Source organism: Diadema antillarum, unplaced genomic scaffold, assembly GCF_040938485.1.
Source record: "Diadema antillarum isolate AM-2024a unplaced genomic scaffold, OU_Dant_1.0 seq00000649_RagTag, whole genome shotgun sequence".
Taxonomy (NCBI): domain Eukaryota; kingdom Metazoa; phylum Echinodermata; class Echinoidea; order Diadematoida; family Diadematidae; genus Diadema; species Diadema antillarum.
The window spans coordinates 1,263,209-1,287,264 of record NW_027271563.1 but is presented as its reverse complement, the minus strand read 5'-3'; the positions used below and the strand labels follow the sequence as shown (position 1 = coordinate 1,287,264).

General features: G+C 37.2%; 1 protein-coding gene across 1 annotated transcript; it reads left to right on the top strand.

Moving 5' to 3' along the window:
• Window positions 1–202: 202 nt before the first annotated feature.
• On the top strand, window positions 203–23,772 carry LOC139736503 (uncharacterized). Its single transcript, XM_071647252.1, has 2 exons — window positions 203–719; window positions 23,270–23,772. Exons 1-2 carry the CDS (start codon window positions 203–205, stop codon window positions 23,770–23,772), a joined length of 1,020 nt encoding a protein of 339 aa, XP_071503353.1.
• The last annotated feature ends 284 nt before the right edge of the window (window positions 23,773–24,056 follow it).

Sequence of the window (24,056 nt, the reverse complement as noted above, 5' to 3'; positions counted from 1 at the left end):
TGTCAGCGTCCGTACCCTACGCCTATTTATTTTTGCATCTTAAGTTGTTAGTTGACCATTACTATCATCAACGCAGTGTGGCTTCATCGTTCATGTATCGTCGGGAGCGAAAAGGCGGGAAAATATTACTTGAAAAGTAGTCCAAAACGGAGTATTGTTGCATTCTGAAAGCCAATGACTAGCATCAACGACTATTTGACAGATGGAAGGGTTACAACCTCCCCGAGCATTCCCCTCTAGTATCGGATCATTTTATGACACAGTTACAGGCAGCAATAACAATAGTTACGGCATTTCTCACGGCGGTAGTTATGTTGGTTTTATGAGCGGATTTTCTTATCACAGCAGCACGAACTGCCTGCGCGGCTACCCGAGTCCACCGCCGGGAAGCGCTGGGAGCGGAGGAGGTGGTGAAGCCGACGTCGGATCGGGAAACTGCTGCTCTTCGTCGGCCATCGCACCGTCCAGCTGCGGCGGCACACACAATGGACACTCGTGGTCGTCCCCGCCGGCTCACCACGGCGAGAAGGCTGTCGGACATTTCCCCTTCAGCTACCAGGACATGTTCACGTCGGGAATGCACCATGGGTCGGCTGGAGCAACGCCACACAACGGGTTGACGGCACACACGAAACACGGGTACACCGTCGGGGCAACGAGCTCCCATCCCGCGGCGAGGAACGGCGACGAGGAGCTCGCGAGACCGGACAGCGGCTCAGGTAACATTCCCGTGCCTGTTCATCAGTGTCTTCATATTATGTGCAAATACGTATAAAACAACAGTGCAGTGCGGAATTTCACTTTTGTGTTCATTTATATTCATTCTGCATGTTATTACAAAAAAAGATGACACTGATCTGAACATTTTCCAATAATTAATAATCGATTCAATGCACTTTTTTTTCTGCGGAAGGCTAACAAATTGCTTGAACTGTGGCAAGTCTCTGAAAAGAATGATATGTTAGTTTTGTATTTCAATACGACATACAAATTGAACATAAACAAAATGTAGAAACACTGACGTTAAGGAAGATTAATGTCCTGTGATTTCTGAAACTTGAAGCATGAAAAGAATTTCCTGGTTTGTACTTAGTCCGCATTTACGACAGCCTTATCAAGATATTCTATTAAGTGAATTCATAGTTCACATTAATATCAGCATCAATAATATGCATACATTTATAGTGGTATGGTACGTTTAGCATATTCTATCAGGGTAATTAGATAAGCTATTGGGAATTGAATACATATGTATGTATATGTATGTATGTATATATATTTGTTGTTGTATGTCTTTGTGACAGCTAGTTGAAAGATAACGTAAGCTTATGTTAGGGAATTATTATGCATCTCTTTGTGTTGCATATACTAATACAGTCAAATTGATAAATTTGTGTGTTTCGCGCAAAACTATTATAATGCACGTCTTCGCGTAAAGATGTAGTGCTGCGTATCACTTCCGGTCACGTAAACCTAATTCATTCTGCAATTTCTGGGATCCTAACGCATATAATTTGCAGACCAGTCATTCTAACAAGCTGGCAACTAGCCGCATGTTTGCTAGCATACTGTTCTTATAACACCTCTCTTGTCAAAACGACCTGCATTTAGCAGAAGATTTACGTAGTCGCGCGGAATACCACTGCAACTCGTGATGTGTGAAGGACTGATGTCGATCTAATTCAAGTCCATCCGGGTCAACTTGCTTATGGCACCCTGACTATGAAACCTTGGCCATAAATGCCACATTTTGAAAGTGGAAGCTAATCACACTGATACACCCAACAAGTCACAACAACAAAATCAAACCTGTCTGAGCTTAATTAATGCTTCTACTAGCGTTGAAAATAATATAAACTAATGTAGGCCCTATGTGAGAGTCGTCCTATCACAATGTCATTTGGTGAAAACATTCGGTCACAATCTCTTTCAGTTCAGTTTAGGTACGTGGTATTAAAGTCATATAGCAGTCATGAGATCTCTTGTAATTGACCCATCATTCTTTTCCCTACTTCCAAGCGTCTTTGCTAAAGAAGACATGCACAGTGTCCATCTCAACGATTTGAATTTCATTTGATAAGATATTGCCATCAATAAGTCGTCTCCGCAACATCACAATCGTCATCTCCATTACATATTGTGCTACACGTTCTTTGTGGTCTATAACATCCCTAGCAATGCTTTGCTTTTGTACATTCGTCATAAAGAACACCTAAAAAAATGTCATATCAACAGAAATGTCATAATCACGATGAATATTGATGATGGAGTGCAAATTAAGTGAACGATGATGTTCAGTGTAAACTGGGAATCTGGCACAACTGCGTTGGAATCAAATGTCCTTTTGATACAGAGAAAAAACGACCAAACCGAATCGTACTCATTTTTTTTCTCTCTCTCTTTGATATGCCACTACAAAAAAAAAAAAAAAAAAAATACCAAAGGAGCATCGCTCATGACTGTCTGCAAAGAAGACAAAAGGATGTATTAACCGTGGTCAATATTAAAACAAATGACATCTCTATCAAAACATCTAGAGAATTCAGTCCATGATAACACCAACCCATGTATGAGAATGGAAAATGAATAATTGAGATGGAAATTTTTTTTCGAGAATTGTGTTTCTTTTATACAGATATAAGACACCCCCACTTTTATCAAAAATCACTCATGCAAACAATTATTGACAGTGTAAAACAATTACTAAGTAGCTCGCTTGCACTAAACGTTTTTATTCACCACCATGGGAAATGGGATATTCTTTATGGCCTTAGTTGAACCAGATAGGGGCATGCTATAATGTTACTTATGATAGCGTTTATTTCCTTTTTGAACAGAACCGATAACTTTAATCATGCATTTCTGGAGTCAGGAAGAAGAGGCTGAACAAGAGGTTACCGCCCACATGCAAAACCTTAGCATAATTTATACACATTGAAGAACGTGCGGGTACTAAATCTATTTTTATCCGATAATGCGATCTTTGAAAACATACAAACCATGGGCGCTTGAGTTGATTTTGAGACTTTTATGGAAGGTAGGGAAGAAAGAAGCAAAGGTGAGCAGCGTGTTTTGTTCTTGAAGTCACAGATTCGCTACATTTTTTTTTTTACCACAGAAAAATAAAAAAAGTGTCTGCGAGATAAGATATGAATTTACATGCCACCTGAAAAATAAAAATGAGTGCTGACTATTGTTCCTATTTTAGGAGAATATAGCGTTTTTCTTAGAGAGTGAAACCGCCATATTGTGTTAGCATTAAAAAAAAAACCGTTAAAGGAAACGATCGGGAAAATTGTTGGCAAACGTAAGAGAGGTTAAAGGTTTATCAAAGTTGGTTTCCTTTTCTTGATTAACGGTAAGTAACTTTCGTTAGTTGAATTAGTTGTTCTATTGTGTATTATGGATTATCTTAATATTACGACGAATGATAGTATTCTCAAACTGATAAATTGCAGGAACACATTGGAATCAATTTACCAGAAACCATTAAGCTGATTTTAGTACAATAATGAAACTACAACATAGTTCTAAGATACAATCAACGGTGCACATAGACGTGCACATTGGTATATTCTTTGCATGTTGAAATGTACCCCCCCCTCTCAAAAAATAATAATAATAATAAAATATATATATAATAAAAAATATAAAATAGCAGATAAATGAATGCAGCAGGACTATACGTCGAAATGATAAGTCAGCGTGACGTAGTAGTATGAACAAAATGAACGCCAACTTTCATTTTATAGCTGATCTTTAACGTCCAGGTGGCATGTCCAGGTGTATCATTCTGACATAAAGTGTTCGAAGACACTGCATTTCAGCTTGGAGGCACAGTGGGTGATTTTATCTTTATATACCACACAATGGACAGTTGCACATTCACTTACATGAAAACTAAAACGTAATTATCCTCGTGCCTCCGTGCATGTAGGTGAAACTGAACGAACATTAAAAGTTCTGATCTAAAACGCTCAGACGTGTGGGCTAGCTCGTGATTGAGGGACGCGGAATAAATGGCGACCTAGCTTTAAGTGTTGTGCCTGTACTTGGTTCGAAGAAAACTAATGCATAATGTGTCGATGCGTATTCTGTCTTGCGAATAAAGGTCTATTCCCTGGTTTTACAGCTATTCAAAACAGAAAATACTAGGTGTGTATAGCCATGCGTGTGGATACTGTGTTCACGAATAGGATGTGTTTTTTCTTCATTTGAGACTGCACGTTGTTTTAGCCTCTATACAGAAATAAAGAAATCTTGATTTAACGAGAAAAATGTAACTAGAGGAGAGAGGAGGTGAGGCTGGATGATGCAAAATCAGTCAAAATATAGATGCTCATAAATGATTATTCCTGTTGGGGTGTGCATCTTGCCGGGGTGCCCCAAAGCAGTTGGTCCGTTGGGAAAAAAAAAATGACCCTTTGAATGGCTAAACTCCCCTGGTTAACGATGTTCCCAGTTTGGAAAGACACACAAACAGATCGACAAACAAAGAAACAAACAAACATCGAGCTGCATGATGCTACAGGCTAGCAAAGTTTGTGATGTTGTGTAAAATAAGATAATGAACCTACGGGTAAACAGTATGATAAATAAAAGCTAAAAACGTCTAAAACGTTAAACTCTGTGGCATGACCGGTTATGCCATACTTAAAATTTCCCATAAACAGTAGCGTTGACATTCAACTCGTCAGTGAAAGTCATTACCAGTGACATTTCTTCACCGGCTTCCTGAGGCATACAGTTTTATTCTGTTTTAGTGCATTTTTGTTCATCACCATGCAGCTCAGTCAGTAGATTTCTGAGATGAGTTACCACACAGTTAACCAGCGTCTTCAATTTCGTTTTTTAGTATGATGATCGATCATCCAAATTACATTCACGATTTACTCCGTGCGGTGTCTATGGTGAGCTGAACAGTTGTATATTAAACTACGGGAAAGGGAAAATGCGTTCAGCCGAGCAGTTAAGTATAACATCCAAACACCACCAAAACAACGACAACAACTTCAATAACAGCACATAACAAAAACACTAACAAAAAAAAGTCTAATCGGATACGACGGTCTTTGGGTCAGATTTCCGCAGAAATCAGAGCCAGTCCTCCATGGATGGCACAGAGATCCCTTCTTTCCTTCGGAAGGGTACCTGCCAGTTTGAGAGCGTTTCTTTGTGCTGCATTCTAGGGGAAGCGAGGCGCAACTTGGGGGCATGGCTGCGATTTGAAGAATGATTTCCGCTTGGGAAGCCACAGGAACAAACCATGTCAAAATAGTAAAGCACGTTGACAGAAGATAGTACGAGACTAGTGACGCGTTGCGTTACGGCACGGGATACTGGGATACTTAACTCGCCTACTCAACTCATCGACGCCTCCCAAATCTTGTCGGGCACATTCCGAAGGAGTCAATGACATTGTGTAATTTGGGATAGATGACATGGATTGTTTTTTCCCCCTTTGAGATATTAAGTTTTGGAATTACATGAAATTGAGACATTATAAACGCAATATGTAATCATACATTTTTCTCTTCCTTCTTCCGTCGTCATTATTATCTAAGTATTATCATTACTAATGATGTTATCGTCATAAGTTGTTTTTTTTTCCGTAGGTAGTAAAAGTAGAAGCGATAGTGATTAAATGTATTTCGCAATGTCGTAGTCGTAGTATAATGATGTTGTTATTCACGTTTACACGTTGCATTTGATGTTAACGTTTTGGATTCCATTTTGCATAGCCTGTTTGTTTTCCATGAGACTTTCTCTACAATGTCTTTTGCTCATTACTATTTGTTACGTGTAAACATTCACATTATGCTCAGTCTACTGGAATGTGCATTCCAATGTCTCTTGTTAATCATATTAATATTTTACTTTTTTATAGCTATGATTCGCAGATAATTTCACTAGCAGAATATTGGTTTGGAAGGTTCTATTGTAAGCGTCTCCAAGTATTAAATCTGAACTAAAACAATTAAAAATCTATTCTAAATTCTATGGCAAGTAGGCCTATTTTGAGATCCAAGTCCAACACAAGTCAGCATGCATTTTTATTGCTCAGTCCATATTTATCATATATACTTGCAGAGAACTGGCAAAGGGGATCATCACATGCAATATTGCCAGTGGGAGTACATGACGGTTCATGTGGACAATCTATTGAGAATTCAGAATCTGAGGGGCAAAGGGTTATCAGTGTGGAGCTTACAACTAGTCAGTTGTTGCAAAACATATTGAACACTATAGCTGTTGTTCTTAGGGTGGTTTGTTTGTCTGTTGTTGTTGCTGTTGTTTGTCGTCTAGAGCATAGTGTGCGAAAGCACGAGCTCGAACTGCACACGATGGTGGAAAACAGACAGATAAGTGCCCCCAAATGTTCGTGTTTTCGCAAAGAAAAAAAGGGGGAAAGACCTTCGCATGCAGCCATTCGCATCATTCGTATTCAGAATGACAAAATGTAACAATGTTGTATCAGTGCGCAGTGCGGTTTTGACCAAAATATTATAGCTCTTTGACCAAACGAAAGCATCAATCTGTGTTTTGAACTGCCCACTTTTGTCGAGTCATAATAGCAGTGGTTGAGTGCTTGAGAAAGGGATGTATTAGGGCGTAATTGACCAACATCAGATTTGTTGTAATCCACTGATGTAGGTCTACGTGACGATGTCTCTTCATCTTGTTTACCATGTTCTGTTCATGGTCACTCGCCGAACATTTGCAGGAAAATCTCTATCATAGGAAAAAGATGGGAGCGTATCGATTTAATTGGACATTAAGTAGCTTTAATGGTGAAAAGGGTTTCGCGAGTAGGAGGATGACGTTTATGTACATTGTCCGATGGTCACATACTGCACGTATGTACATTATGATGATTGCCCGTAGTCATGAACTGTGCGTACAATGATATATTAGGAGTAGAGAAACATTTCTCTTCGAAAAAGCCAGAAACTTCCGTAAAGGCAAATGAATCTAAATTATTACATGGATTGAGGAAACAAGCAATATTAGAATGCAACATCAGCGCAGTTTAAAGAGAATCGGATAATCCGTTCAGTTTAGTTATGGATTTTATAAAGATTTGGTGCAGGCATTGCCTTGTAACGTCTCGTATGGACAACGATATAAGAATATATGAAGAAAATATCATCAACATTTTTTTTTTTACTTTTCTTGATAGCATACTGAAAGAGCATTTTACTTACCTTATTCAGAAAGCAGGATGAATGATGATAGTACCACTCGTATATGTCGTTAACAAGTTTAGGGAGTGTGCACTTCTCATGTAAAATGATAAAATTTCGTGGAATTCTCTTTTTATTTTGCTTTATATCGCTGTACATACGTGACGTCACGAACGTAAGTAGTCTTCTCATCCAGCAATGGCTGCATTCAAACTTAGAAAATAATAACTATTAAACAAATTGTCCGATTTTCCTCAACCCTAGCTGATGTGTTCTACTAATATTGCTGCATTCACCCAATCCACATACTGTATTAAACAGTTTCCTAGTCTATGAAGGGTATACCATTTATATCAATACTTCATCAGTATTTTTGTTGATATCGTTTTGCTCGTTGTTATCAAGATCATGATTGCCTTTTCGAGCTTATAGTATTACAAACTAAAGCCTGTCCACTATTTCCACGTACTATTTTTTTCGCTTTCTTCTCCTGAAAAAAAAAAAAAATCCGCAAAGAGAGGTTCCTTGTGTTGAAAATAGATAGTTTTTCCACCTGCAAGCATGGGAAAGAAGGGTGTTTTACCACCCCACCCATTTTATTCCATCGTATTACCAACGTGGTAGTTCCTTGGCACATTGTATTTGCTATACATAGCATTATACCCAATTATCGCCATATCGGTGGAGTTGCACTGAATCTCAAAAGGCCCATCTGTTTGAGTCCAATACCTCATACACCAGTGCACGAAGATGGAAGAAGGGAGATACTTTGAAAGCACTTTCTCCAATGATGAATGAGTAGGGCACAGATTGGTCTCATGATCTGTCATCTATATCAAGGTTTAGGGATCTCTTCTTTAATGCACAGAATTCCGGCTTGATTAGGTGAATATGCCCGATTGCTGTCACCATGCAAACCTCACAGAGTTCAAAGACACTCACACTTACCGTTTACTAAAAGTGATGATTTGCAAAGTGCCTGGAACTTTAATGCACTCCAACAAGGGCTCATAAAATGAGTGATGTAATGTGAAATAGAGGGTCATTTTCTTCTCACATCTCTCGCCTGTTCCTTGTATGTTTGTGTATATTAAAAGAAAATATACAGTTTTATTTGTTCTTTTTTGTTTTAATCTGTCCTTACAATCAGAAAATGATTGAAGTAACATCTGTTATACTGTCTCTGGAAAACGCACAATACTTGTCATATAGAACATTTCGAGCAAAAAAGAAAAAGAAAAGAAAAGTCGACATTTACAATGAACCCAAAGAGCATTGACCCTGCAACAACAACAACAACAAACAAGTAAAGCGAGAGAGAGAGAGAGAGAGAGAGAGAGGGGGAGAGAGAGAGAAAGAAAAAAAAAGTGGGAGAGCGTTGAGGGGGAGCACGACTCTGTAGCTCCATTCATTGACACCTGTTGCATGACGACATCCCATAATTTTATAGTGTATGTACTTTTGGGAGCACCAAATATGTCAAAACAGTCAAGTACAAAATCTGTTTCTTTTTCTGCAAATTTACGGGATTTTAGATGAATAATTGACAAAATATTACACATAGCAAATGACATCTACAACGCTATCCATCGATGACAAAGATTGAATTAAAATGTTAATTTTTCTATATAGGCGACTAAAGTTTTTAGTTCTTCCATAATAGCACAGATAAGTATACGTTTTGTATACTATACTGCACTATACTATACAAATGTACTATATTATACTATAATGTGTGAGTCCGTTTGTTTGTCTTTTTTGTGGGTACACAATTGTTAGATGTTTCTCTTATGGGAACGAAAAGGAGAAGATTATATTGTTGTGTATGCGTGTGTGTGTGTGTGTGTGTGTTTGAATTGTATTTCAAACTTATACCAATCAGTTGGCAGGAAAGACATAAAAAAGGAATTAAAATACCTGAGATGAAAAACAAACAAACAAACAAACAAACATTAATTGAAAAGTTTTACTTTCGTGACAAGTCTCTGATATTGAACTCTTGCTAACTCAGCCTGAATCTAGATACAATAATATTTCCTTTAGTCACTTCTGGCAGATCTTTATGCTGCTCATACACCTGTGTTACCAATTCCACTTGTGATAGAGGTCCTATATACATCATCAAGCACTTTGACTAGGATTAACGCAGAGGGGCAAGGGTTAAAGCCCGAAACCAAAGAAAGCAGAAAGTGCTGATTTGGGCAATACACATACATTTTTGTTAGTTTCTATGTTTCTTGAATTTTTTCTTGTTTGTTTGTGAAAGAAGCATTATTTGTCATATCATATTAACCATTTATTTTGTATGAGTCATGTCTTGGTTAAAAAAATAGAATCTTCCAAATTACGAATATATCTATATTTCTCTTACTGATAGAGATATTCAGTTTTCGTTTGATAATTTCATTTGTTCTCTTGTTGTTTTTGTTTTTTGTTTTTTTTTTTTGCGAAAGGGGAGGACGGGGAAATCACAAGAATATAATAAGCTTAGATTTTGCATAACTTATTTTTCTTTTTATGTAACCTTCGAACCGGAAGTTTACAATTTCAATGGTATGGAAACACCTTTTTTAAAATGGACCGTTTCATTCTGTGCGCAATAAACATAAACATTTTCACAACACAGTCGAACTTGTAAAACACTTTAGGTTTATCTGATTCTTATACCTGCCATTACAAGAAACAGATGCATGGCGCTTGCGCTAGATCTGATTAGGACGTGTTTGTATACTATAATTGTTGACGTTTGTTATATCAATGTATATTGTTTGGAAATGAAAATAAGAAAGGAATGTATGAATGAATAAATGAAAGAAAGATGACCAGAGTGGTTTTGCGAAAAAAAAACAACACTTAATATTTAAAAAAAAAGAAAAAAGAAAAAAAAGTTGGATCAGAAAGAATTCCCCTTAGGCTTTTAATGCTTCCTTGCGATTAAGTATTTTATCTGGTCATTCCTTATTTATCACATCCCTATCATATACTATTCTACCTACATGGCTTGCAGTGATAAGACAACGTGTTGTGATATAGTGTCCACAAATTCTGATCAGGAGAAATATAACGATTTGTTTTGTTTTGTATTTCTTGTTTCAAGACCCATATAGAAACAAACGCACAGATACCAACATTTCAAACTCACATGATTGTGCTATATGCTGCATGCTGTGTGGGATTTCTCATACTGCAACAGCAGTCAAATACTTCAAAGTGAATCATTGATAGCTTTTTTTTTTGGTGGGGGGGGGGTGGGGGATGAGCTAAAGCTCAAAATCGCTTCTCGTTGCTAAAATGAGACATATGGCAGCCTCATTAATTTCATCCACGCGCAAAATTTGGCACGTAGTAAACAAACGCTTCAGTCATTGTGTATACGAATTCATAAATAAAAGTATGCTGTAACGGTGATCGATAGCGAACAATAACGCTGTAAAAGAGCAATTATTTTATTCAGTCTCCTCTCCATCCCCACCACCCATTTTTTTATTGTTTTACTGTGGCAATGGATGTACTTATCTCCAGACACACACGAACGCACGCACACGCACACATATGCATACATACAAATATAATATCTTTCCACTTTTGACAATCATTTGTTTTACTAGCATGATAGTGGGGGAATCATGAAGAAGCACAAAAGAAAGGCCAATTAAAAATGATCCCCAGAAGAATACTATAATGTACATACAATATCATGATCGTTTGTATTTAGGTTGAAACAAATAGAAAAAAAAATACAATAGAATACACAAGATATCTTGAATTCATATCAGAGAACAAAGAAGAGAAAAACGTGAAACTCCATATTTGGCTATCATCAAGGTGTTACTTAACTGCTACAAAAAGTAGTTATGAAATCTTTTAAAATCAAATTGTCTCACTGTCTTATTGGTCTTAAGGGAGTTTTTTTTTCTTCAAATTATTCCTTCAAACTGAACCTTTATAAAGTATTGACGACTGTAATGTTAGCAATACACACACACATAGCTTTAACAGGTTGTGATTGTGCGCGTGTACGTGTGTGTAACTATGTTTACTGTGAAAGGTGATTAAAGAAGATTTTTGACTATTACGCTCATTGCTTACTTAGTATTTGGGTGTCATCAAGGTGATACTTAATTGCAACAAAAATGTATGTAATCTTCTGAAATCAATTGTCTCATGGTCTTACTGGTCTTAAGGGAGTTTTTCAAATTATTCCATCAAACTGAACCTTTTTAAAGTATTGACTGTGATACCAGTATTCAGTAATACACACACATATAGCTTTAACATGTTGTGATTGTGCGCGTACACATGTGTGTATATGTTTACTGTGAAATTTGATTGAAGAAGATTATTTGACTATTACGACAATTGCTTACTTACTGTGTCATACCCCCTTAAAATGATTGCTAGCACAACCACTCCTATTGTACATTATCAGAACCACGTGACGCCGGGTTTGTGTACTCAAACAATGATAAACTGCGGGATGTATGTTCCAGAGCAACCCAAATAATTAATATCAACGGAAGCAACGGAAACATTTATAGACATACGAACATACCAGTGGCGGATCCAGAGGGGGGCGCAACCGGCGCACACCCCCTTTATTTTTCGTTAAAAACAAAAGAAATAAAAAGAAAAAAAAATGAAATGAAACCCGGAAGTGGCACCAGAAATATTAGTCACGCCCCCCCCCCCCCCCCCCTTTACAAATTCCTGGATCCGCCCCTGCATATATTCTCGAAGCTAAGAAAATAACAAAAACAAACTGAAATGAAATATTTGCACCACTCACACACATATTATAACATGAACACTTTGCAATCGTGAGCAAGCAAAGTAGATAGACATACAATCAATCTACGAAAAACAGCAAATAAACAAACAGACACACAAACAAACACATAAATAAATCAACAAGACTCATTGCTGCTGAGTATATCAGAAACAAAATACATAAGAATTGGACTAGATTGATAGATACATTCTTTGGAGCTTGCAAACGACAATCTATTTCAATTTAGTAATGTTTGTTTGTTTGATCCCCCCCCCCCCCTTACTAAGGACATAACTGACCAATCAGCTGACAACACTACGTCCTGGGTCACCTGTGAATGCTTTTACGATCGTAGTAACAGTTGTAATGTTTTCCAAGAACATTATTTTGATTACTCATCGAAAGGGTGGGAATATTGTCATTTTAAAGAATGCTTAGTGGTTTCCTTATGAGTTCCAATCAATCAGTTACAACGAAAGGATGCTATTGAAACATGTCTTTCCGCCACGTTGCGGTATGTGAAATCAAATTGCGCTGAATGCTTCACTAAGACATGTATTTGCTTCATGCTTCACTATTTAAAGACATGTATTTGCTTCATTGACCGAGATTACCTAAGTGGCAATTTCATGCATGGACAAGAAAGCACGGACGGAAACATATAGGGCCATTGACACAATGTCAAGAAGGACGGATTTGTGGACAGTTCAACGGAACACTTGCGAGATGATGACATCATCTCCTAGCTGCCAATTTGAGGATGCGATTACGATAAAAGGCATAATTTACAATTTGCACTTGAAACAAAAACCCAGCTATAGTGCTTCAAAATAGTTCTAAAATGTGATAGAAACAACCAATGTAAAAAAGTTAATCAGTATAATCATTGTTATGTTAAGAATTGTTAAATGTAAAAAATTTGAACAATAGTTATAATCAAATCGTGTCTAGACTAAACTCTCTACAGTTATGGTTTAGTGAGAAAAATAGTGATGTCTCCTTATTTTAGGCTTTATTGCAAAATTTTATATGGTAGGACGTTTTGTGATACAACTGACCTACACATATGCATCAAATGTGATAACTCGAACATTTTTGAAATCACTGTTCTCAATAGTAATCAGTACCTTTAATATCACTGATTTAAAGCTTTATTTGGGTCTGATTTCGATGAAATTTCTACCATTCTCTTTTTCGTTTATTCTAAGTTTGCTATAATTCATTTCAATCAACTTGTACATGGTATGGCAAACCGCATTTTAAATCTCTTCTAACCTGACACGTCGTTGAGAAGCATTTTGCAATTTATGACTTGTATGATGTGAATGGAATACAGTATAAGCCTAGATTAAAGAGGGAGGGGTTTCCACTATTGTACAACTATTATGTCTAAGGAAAAGACATACCATATCATATACAGTAGTACGTAGACCTTTCTCAGAACGTCAAAGGAGTCTGAGCGCCCAACACATGATCCGGTAATACGGAGGAGTGTCAGTGGGCATAGATTTAGGATATGGTAAGTGAGCTAATACCTCTAATCCAATCGATTTTGTATCTGTTGTTCTCATCCCGATTTCTCTCATCGGTAAAGCGAGGAAAAGAAGAGATTCTCCCTTTTTGTTCCTTTTGTCCGTGCGTCTGTGCACGCGCGCTGTTCTGAGGAGAGATTCCCACCTATATCGACACTCGTGACGACTCAATTTACTGCGAGGGTTTATCCCATTACGTGATTGTCCGCTTTAGCGATCCACTGATTTTCGATGAATGGAGGTCTGTTTTCTGTCGCACTGTCGCACAGTAAATCCACTACATGTGCCCTTGTTAGTCAATCGATGTAGAAGACTCAATTTTAGCTGTAACACACTTACAACAAGAAATGTAATAGAAGAATGCCATGAAAACGTTAGTAGTTGGTGAATTTATTATAGAAAAGACATAAACAAAGGAGAAAAAACAAGTCTGTGGCTTCAGGGTATTTTTTTTCCCTGTGAGGAGTGAAAACTTGAGTCACAGCAAAGAATTGTTCCAGTGTTCAATGTACACAGATCTGGATTTAGACAACACATGATTTCTAGGACATTATAAATCATTTGTAAACATGACAAGAACTGAGAACTATTTTGTTGAAAGAAAGATATTATTCAGAGGGATGAAGGTTCAGGTGTGAGTTTCTTCACTTTGTCTCCCTCTACAAATTAAATTTGTTAAGATCGCAACTGCTGTTTGTAGAGGGAGACAAAGTGAAGAAATTCACACCTGAACTATTTCGTTGTTAAGGAATGCGAGAAGACTTGACAGCATAACACGTTGACATACAGACAAGTAAGCAAGCAACAACACTGTGTTATGATATAACGTGTAACCACCTCAACTGCCTTGCGAGCGCGCTATGAAATACGTCGTTGCTTTGTTGAAATTCCCTGGAATTACAACAACAACAACAACAACAACAACAACCACATAATCTGAATCTTTGATACACGGCTGCTCAGATGGATGAGAATTGTGATGCAGCATAAAGATAGCCAAATTAGGCCGTATATTTGATGAAATGAGTATCAAAATAGCAATGAGTGCATTATTAACCCAAGTTAGTTATCTCTAGGAATATGCACGATATCATTAACAAAAACTACTTATATGGTTCATGTTTACTTGCCTTCTCATATTCGTGTGGCATATCCCTTATGGAACAAACACACGGTTACACATTGTGGTTTATGTGGAAATGTCCCAATTTCACATAATATCGCTGTCTGTCTTTCTGGATACCAGTAAACCTTGTCATACCATTTGATGCATAAAGGGTGAAAATTGAAGAATCAAAGAACAACATATGATATACAAAATAGATAGCATTTATTTCAAAACGGAGTGTCGAAGAATACAAAATGGTATTATTTGACGAAAAAACAACAACATGAAATCCTTTGTGAGTGTTGCCTCGAACATCTCCAACGTAAGATGTTACTCAACGATTAATCTCTCGAGAACTGAAAAAAAGAACATTTTCTTCGTGGTTCTGGCCTAAACTGCATTTATTTATCTATCTATTCATTTCCGTTTTATCTCAACAGGGTAGCACTTTCAGTTTAAAAAAAAAGCTCTTCTAAGGGGCCCTGCACAATAAAAAGATATAGAAAATAATAATATATTCAAATGCACAATGTTACAATCAAAATAAACGTAAACATATCAACCAGATAGCAAAAACAACAATACAGCAGCAACTGTACCATGATAACCTCCAGTACCAAACCCTTATTCTGTTAATTGAAAACCCTAAAATAAACGATATTCATATATTACGATCCGCGATATTCATGGACAAATACAACTCGAACACCCTCCCATTCTCATTCCACAACCTGTACACTGTGAACTCCAGCGTCCATGCCCTACCCAACTCGACATTCCAAGAACTATCACCTCCGCAATCCCAAGTTTTATATAATAGCTCAAAAGTCAATTAGACATCATGGACCAGATATATGGAACAATCTTCCTGAGCAAATAAAGGTCACTACTAAATTTTACTCACTTGAGGCACTTGTGAAAACAACAAAAAAAATCTTTTATCTGAATACAATAGCGTTTGATACTATTGTACAGGAAAATTATTTCACGTTATTAGCCAATGTTAGCCCATTAACAGATAGTCTCATAAAGGTATTATAGATCAATGGCAGTTGAATAAATTGCTGCATGAGTCTGTTCCAAATTATACTCGTGATCACATCGGAGCTGATATTGCAAAAATAGATATATTACACACAAACACACACGACACACAGATATACTAAAACATACCCAATTATGCCCAAATGTCAAATTAACAAAATAGCACTTCGCGCCCTGCACAACACAGCACAGCACAGCACGCCACAGCACAGCACACACAGCACTCATCTTTAGCACGTTATAGTAATAGTTTGCTTTAAAAATTACATTATCTTGCTTTTTGAAAACAATATTATGATGAAAATTGTTTTGATTCCCCCTTTTTACCTAACAATTATTACGACATTTCTGAGTTGATTATACGTTCTATTATTTTTGTAAACATGTTCTTTGCAGTTATGCAAGCCAAATTTAATTTCGAATTTTACCCCGAGGTCTCGATCCATGTCAAGCAGCTGCTTATGATCGCGGTCTCCTGTTTTTTTCCTTCTTTTCTTACAATACCATTGATAGATATACACAAGTCCAAATAAATTTATTTCACATCCCGTTTTTTCTCTATTTTCCCTATTCTCTAAACGCTGGATATCATAATGATCTAACATATTCTGAATGAATGCGTATTGTTAGCTAATTTACTATTGATATTATTACGATCTCCTGAATTTCTTTATGCTATATAGTATGTCATACGTCTTATACATCGAATACTGTTATGCTCATATTGTATATAAATGTATTTTGAATCAATGTTGTAAGACAGTTTCGTGTCAAAATAATATTGTATTCTCTTGTTACGTGCGATTTGAAAAAAAAAAAAAACTGACAGAAATAAAAACAACCATCCAACCAATCAAACAATATCATGCATATTGGGGAAGACGTCGAATCCTTGAAGTTAGGTAACACACACAAAAAGTGTCCGTGTGTGTGTTTGTGTGTGTGTGCGCGCGCGCGCCTGTATATATGTGCATTTTTCATGTGTTTTGTTTTTATTCTTTTCATTTAACTGTTTATTATCGTCAAGTACATCAGAAACTCTTGCAGCGCAGATGAATATACATCTAAAGTTTTTTTGCGCTTTATGAATTGATATATTATTTTTATTGTTATCTTGTCCTTCAGTCACTGGTTACACCATGCAGTTTAAGATTTATATCATAAACCATAACTATAGTATCAATAGGCAGTAATGGCTTAAAGAAAAACAAATAGTTAAAGGCAATGTCTCACACCTAAAGCTTCTAGGAAAAACAAGTAAAAACAACTGCAACAAAAAATGAGTTGCTCTTCCATATTTTGTGTTTTTAGAATCTGAAATGTATTAGAGCTTTAATGGCAAGTTTGTTACGTAAGAAATGAAATTATTTCATTTTAATCATAAAATCTGCGCGGGGATGGGGAGATGAAAATGTTCTGCCCAAATTTCGCGCAGAGATCTCATTGGAAAATTCCAGTTAATAGTTAGTCAATAAAGAAAGTAAAATATATAGATTATAAACAAAATATTGAAATGTCCAGTTTGTTTGTTTGTTTGTTTTCAAAGACATTAATGGCTCAGTCTGAAACTCATGATGTCTGACTGATCATTATTTTGAAGTTCTTCAGCCAGGAATAACATTATGTTTTACACTTTGGAGGCAGAGATTTTTTTTTTTCCAATTGAAAATTGTGAGATGATGACACCATAAAATCCATCATTTGCCTATTCATGGAAACTATTGAAGAACTGCCTTACAAAAAATAAGTTAATCTTCAGCATATCTTAATAACTACCTTATTTTAGTAAGCCTTTGACGGCATTTCCATGGTTGTATTTGTTTAATATTTGTCTTATTTTATCAGGTTACTTCTCGTCACGAATTGTCCCTTGAAAACTTTGTATATTCAAACTAATATAATGATGTTGCTTGGGAAGATGTAGTTTATGATAGAGATACCGACAGCAAAGTGCTACGTAAGCGCTTGCCTGATTACCCTGGGGCAAGTGAAAATCAAATCGGGCAAGTGTTTTGGAACATTGAGTAAAATTGCTTGCCAAAATTGGGCAAGCAAAAAGCTTTGAAGCCACCTGTTTTCACCCCCGCAAGCCCACAAAGTCAACCATACAGAGGCCTAAAGATAATGACTCTTTACTTGTGATGCAATGCACTTTGATTCATTGTGTTTTATCAAGTCCTTTAATTACAAGTGGATTTCTATATCATTGTCTCATATTTTGGGACTTTCTTTTGAGGGCAAGTATAATTCACGTTCGGACAACTGTTGTGGATCAATTGGAAAATATGCTTGCCCGACAAGGCAAGTGGTTAGAAAAAATAAGAGAGAGAAAAAAAGGTTATGTAGCACCCTGCTAAATATGGCTAAAGGCCCAAAGTAGGAGACATGTTGCAAAGTGAACACTTAAAGGTAGGGAATCCCATTTGCATGCCTTAAATGAAGAGTTGTGTAAATACAGTGGAATGTTGAAGAGAGTATCATTTTAGAAACTCCCATAAAGTATTGAAAGTGGAAGGTAACATTAAGTACATTTTTATTGACCGTTAGATTTTGAATTGAATTTTTTTCGGGGCTCACCGTAAATTCCAGTACATAACTAGGCTAGCTTTGCAGACCCATGCACTGCATGTGTGTCCATCATGTATATTTTGTAAAGAAAGTTCATCAAAAATTACAAACATTTCTATATACATTCTTGCCACGCACTCTATATGTTATTACATCAGCTTTTATACTTTTAGATTTGTGTTTATAGATAAAAAAATACAGAAGACTACAACAAAAAGGCTACTGAGTAGTTGAGTTTTGTGCATTATTCAAATTGTAGATAACTGTTGACTGCCAAATTTCTCAGCAGTGGCCTAAACAAGTCCCCTGAGGTTCATATTTAATGTTTTGCTGCATTTTGGGAGGTCTGTAAAAGGTATCCCCTAACTTTAACGCAGAGGTTAATTTTTTGTCCAATTGCCAAGAACACTGTGCCATAACGCCCTCTTGTGACTTGAAATAAAAATTCTGCTGCGTAGCTCGTGTAGGGTCCTCTCATAAAGCACCACTACAGTCATAGTATGCGTTTTAATGAACCGTATTATATCATTTCAAGTAGTAAATCAACATTCTATAAAATCATGAGACCCAGGTGGCATATGACACTTTATATCCTTCTAACGTGCTGCTGTGAAGCATCTGTCAATGTTTAGGTTGGGCGGAATTAGACGCAATAAAAACTGGCGTAATATTTGTCCCGCCAAACTTTACAGTGTGAACTTTCATCACACGATAGTCAACTCGGCACTGAACCCTTACACCCGTAAATACCTTTCTTCTTCTTCAATGGAATGAGGTCAATAAAAGTATGTTACAAGCGATAGCAACTTGCGATCAGATTACATATGGCGGCTTGCATCGTTTAAAGTCTATGCCCTGGGTACTTCTGCATGTTTAACAATCAACCTGGAATGCGCAAAGTCAGCTCAGTATATTTTTACTTTATCTTCCGTTCCGTTTGATTGTTTGTTTATTTGTTTTAGCTTGACGAAAAAAAAAACCCTTCCCCAATATATTTTCATGTCCAATCTTGATATTATCATTAGTGACATCGAAATAGCATGTGCATTATTGCAATACATACTAGTAGTACACGCTTAGGGAAATGATTGACAATTCACATAATTCGAAGGAATCACCGCCGTTATGATATAATTAAGATGCTTTAAGTTGTTGACACCTTTTTATTAAGACGAGCCATGTTTAGCTCTGAAAAAAGGGCAAAAAAGTGAATGGAGAATAACAAGCAGGGCAACCTACAGGGGAAAAAAAAGAAAGGGCAACTTCACTAAATACATGTTATACAATGTTTTACCTAATTTGCGCTCCCTTGATGTCAAAATATGAGAACACGTTTTCTTGTCTAATGCACTGACTCTGATGAGTAAGGCACAAGAAGAAAAAAAAAGAAAAAGACAGAAGTTTTTGTTTGCGTGTATAACACTGATCGACATGGTTGGGACTATTCACTTGTTGAATGTTTTGAGATCATGGACGCTTTTTTTTAAGCTCCTTTTATGAGTCACTTTATAAATGCAATGGTTGTATATCATGGTGCGTATAATATATCATAAACATAACTGTTATCGACACTATTTTGTTTTTCTTCTTGTCGTGCTATTAGAATTCACTCCATAATGACTGTGTCAAAACGAATATAATTTTGGAAGGTTAGTGTTAATTCCACAAATATATATCATAATATCTATTCAGTCACAAGAAACATGCAAAAAAACAAACAATAAGTTTGACAAGTGTCTGAAATAATAATAATGATTTGACTGCTGGGCTCTGAGTATAATCACTAAGATTCGGAAAATCTTCCCAAATTTGAATTATCCAACGAGAATTCCAATCAATTCATGAAAAAATACCTGGACATTAATTAGTCTCTCTTCCTTGAGTGCAGTACTTGCATGGAACAATTTTCTAGTTTTAACAAATATGAAATAATGCTCTGTAGATATAAATCGTGAATGTGAACAATGTCTCATTGCCTCAGCAAAATTTAAGGCAAACCAGCACTTTCTCGCAATTATGTTTCATGACCGATCGAATGTGGTGTTAACTCCACACGTCGGACTTTTAGTCAGTGAAATTTTATGAGATGCATCCTCAGAGTGAAGGCAACATGTGACACAATATCCTAATGTTTACTCGGTGCCTTCTTAACCTCTATTAAAAACGATTTAAAGTATCGCCAACATACCTACAACATTGATCAGACAAAACTATATCTATAATCATCAAGAAAACTTCAAACAGGTTATCATTTCCACTTTAACTTATCTATCCCAAGCCATAAAATACTCGTTTGAAGACTTGACGTTTTACTGGTAAACATTTATGGAGATTAATGGACATTGGTTATCGCTTTATGATTTCATAATCGTTACGTACATCATAATGTGCCTCGATCTAGTGTATCACGCTTTATAGATGTACGGTAGCAATACCTACACGTAGAAACTATGGCATGATGGAGTTGTCCACACTGCTGGCCCAGACGGAGAATGTTTTCTTTCTGCTTCCCCGTGTTAAAATGCTACGACATCCGTGAGAGGAACAGCGCGGAGATGCTACGTTCTCGGTTGAGTGTGGCAAAAGAGATTACGCGCGTAATGTGGGATGACGCATAGAAACACACAGACAGAACTAGGAATAAAAGGCGGGCGGCAATAATTACTTGCGACAGGGGTATTGCCGAATACGTACCCGGTAAGCTAATTGGGAGGCGGTGGGTAAATTCAAGGGCGTGTTGGCTAGACACTAGAGGAAGTAGGCAGGGGAGGGGAGTGTAAGTACATTTATCCAATTACGCCGAATTTCGTGTGACAGCTATTAGAGCAGAGGTGACCCAATTGATTTCCGTGATGGGATTCACGTCTGCGCGTTTACACTGCCCTTAGTTCCCATCACGTTTATCTGCGCACTCTTAGTAGCCCGGAAGTCACGTGACCTCGACTGTCATATAAGATTGTGCAGAAGTGTAGATGAGAAACTGTTCTCCATGTGAAAATGAGAATGTCACCGTTATTGTTTTATACAGTTAGCAGCCTATTAGCTTTTTGACATACGCCCTCTATGTTGCACTTTATACATCTTTATTATGAAGTAGGGTCGATAGTGTCTGGCCCCCGGTAGCAAGGGCCTAAAGCGAGCTTTATTATCAAACTATGAACTACGACTGCCTGATAGGTTCTCAATGTAGTGGAAATCGAAATTTGCAATATCTAATACTACGGACAGGATTAGCTTTGGCAATGCGTTTCTCAATACCAATGACCGGCAGGTCATTCATCTATTATTGTCCAAAAGTAAGTGTTGTTAAGTGGAAATCACAAGCGAACGTTTGCCAAGCCAAGTTCAATCAACACGCCTCCATCTCTTCCCATGTGGGCACATCTTGAGGTCCGAGCTGCGTGACTAGAAAATGACTAGCCTATTGGGATATTCTGACCGCAGTCTGCACTAGAAGACGGTGGTTAACCTTTTTGCAAACCATCGGCTTTGCATTACGAGGATTTTTCCACGTATTTAAGCAGCTCTTTATTTAGATGTGGGTGAAATACGTGTTTTCTTCTATCCTGTTAAACATTCCTCACTGGCCCTTTTCATTCGTCTTGAAGAAAAAAAAAAAGATGATAACACATATTCTTTTTTGTTGTTTTTTATGCACAAGGGGTCAAATATTTTCTGTCATGTTTTATTCGTTTTAGACATTAATGTTACGTTCATGTTGTTTATTTATTCATTTATTTTTTATTTATTTATTCATTCATTTATTTATTATTTATGTATTAATGTATTTATCTATTGATTCATTTATTCATTTTTACAAAATTGGACTTATTGATCATGTGTGTCTTTCGATGTATGGCGTGGTGTTTCCCCGATCGACAATGAAGTCCATGTACTTTATAGATAAGTTTCTTAATCTATTTGGTTTGGATCAATACAGTCTTTTGCATATTGGGGGGGGGGGGGTGGAGACCGGTTGTAACATTTTCTGCATTTTCCAAGGTAAATTTAAAATGCGATTAGGCTCCCGCACTACTATGTTTCGATTCAATACGTGATCAATGAGTAATTTAACCACTCCTCAAAGAACCTTTGATTAGGTAATAACCTTTTCCTGAGCATTTACGAGAAGAAAAAAAAAAACGCTGCTACTCAAAGATAGAAAAAAAGCAAAGTAAAGCTAAGCAAAGCAAAACAGAACAAAACAAAACTCTCAGAAGGAAAGACGTAATGCTACCTATCTGAAAAAAAGAAGAATGTATATTGTACTATCATTATAAGACATCAAAAGTGTTCAAAATTTACTTTCTGCTTTCTACGATGTAATGTTATTGATTTCAGTGTCATATTATATACTTTCGTCGGAAATGAAATGAAATGAAATATTTCTACCGGTACATACCCATCGTTATCGTAGTAGTAGTGATATTAGTGGCAACCGTAGTGATTGTTGTTATTGTTGTTGTAGCTGAAGCTGAACCCGCTGTTATCGCTATGCGTATACATTACTTCAGTTTTAAAACTATATCATTCCCATTATAACCAATGTCATCTACGATAATCTGGCATAATTGTTTTGCCGTTTCTGCTTTCTAGGATAAATCTTAATGTTTGTTTTGATGAAATAAGTTTGGTTCAGTTTAAAGTACGTTTTCATTCTTGAACGGTGAAAGGAAATGGGGGTGGGGAGAATAAGAATAAGAAGACTAAGAAGAAAAAGAAAGCTGCCTCTTGTTACATTTTGATCACAGAATGACAGATCTTGTTACCTTGGCTCTCATGCTTCAATGCCATGTATTAGAAAGTGTATTTGAAGGATGCTGATATTGCATTCCACAACATTGAATCGTTTGATCTCTCAGAATGCCATTAAGATGTACAATGCTCGTATTCGTCTTTCAACAGTACATTGCTTGCACACGTGGATAGTAAATTTAGGCAGAGAGTATGTTAAGTAGAACGGAGGCTATAAACATTATTCTGAGGACATATAACATTCGCCTCTTGTTCAATACGTTTCATCCCTTCATGGTCCGTCTGTTTCCTTGGTTACTATCACATGTAGATCATGGCGGCACGCAGCAGACGGTTTCAGCCTCGTACACATGGATGGCACCACCGCCGAACGTGCGCACGCGCAAAAAGCGGAAGCCTTACACCAAGTACCAGACGTTCGAGCTGGAAAAGGAGTTCCTCTACAACATGTACCTCACGCGGGATCGCCGGACGCACATCTCCCGCACCCTGAGTCTCACCGAGCGTCAAGTCAAAATCTGGTTCCAGAACCGCCGCATGAAGCTCAAGAAGATGCGTGCGCGGGAGGAGACGGAACGCAAACACTCGCACCACGGCGACGCCAAGCACAGTCTCGGCAGCAGCGCAGGCGGCGGCGGAGGGGTCGGCGCCGATCACCACCAGCATCCAGCGAGTTGTGGCGTCGCCGATTTAATACACAAGCCGAGTGCACTGCACCACGGCTATGGTGGCATACACGAGACTAATCCACTGGCTGAATTGCAGCAACAGGGACTACCCATAGTTCAACACCACATCGTAGCCAGCATCTGAATAGGAGTAACCAACCAACAAGCATAGAATCCACACGGACCAGAGTTATCGCACCCCAGATATTTATGTATCGCGATAATCTAGAATGGGAACGGGTGCATTCACTTAGAATGTTGCATTGCTCTTGTGGAAAAAAAAAAAGAAAAGAAGAAAAACACCAAACTGTCAATCATGAGAAGGCTTATTCATTCCGAATACAATGAAGCTCATTTACATTTCCCTCCCTCGTACACTATACTTTACGTTCTCATATCTACGAAAGACATGGACTGATTTCATTTTCC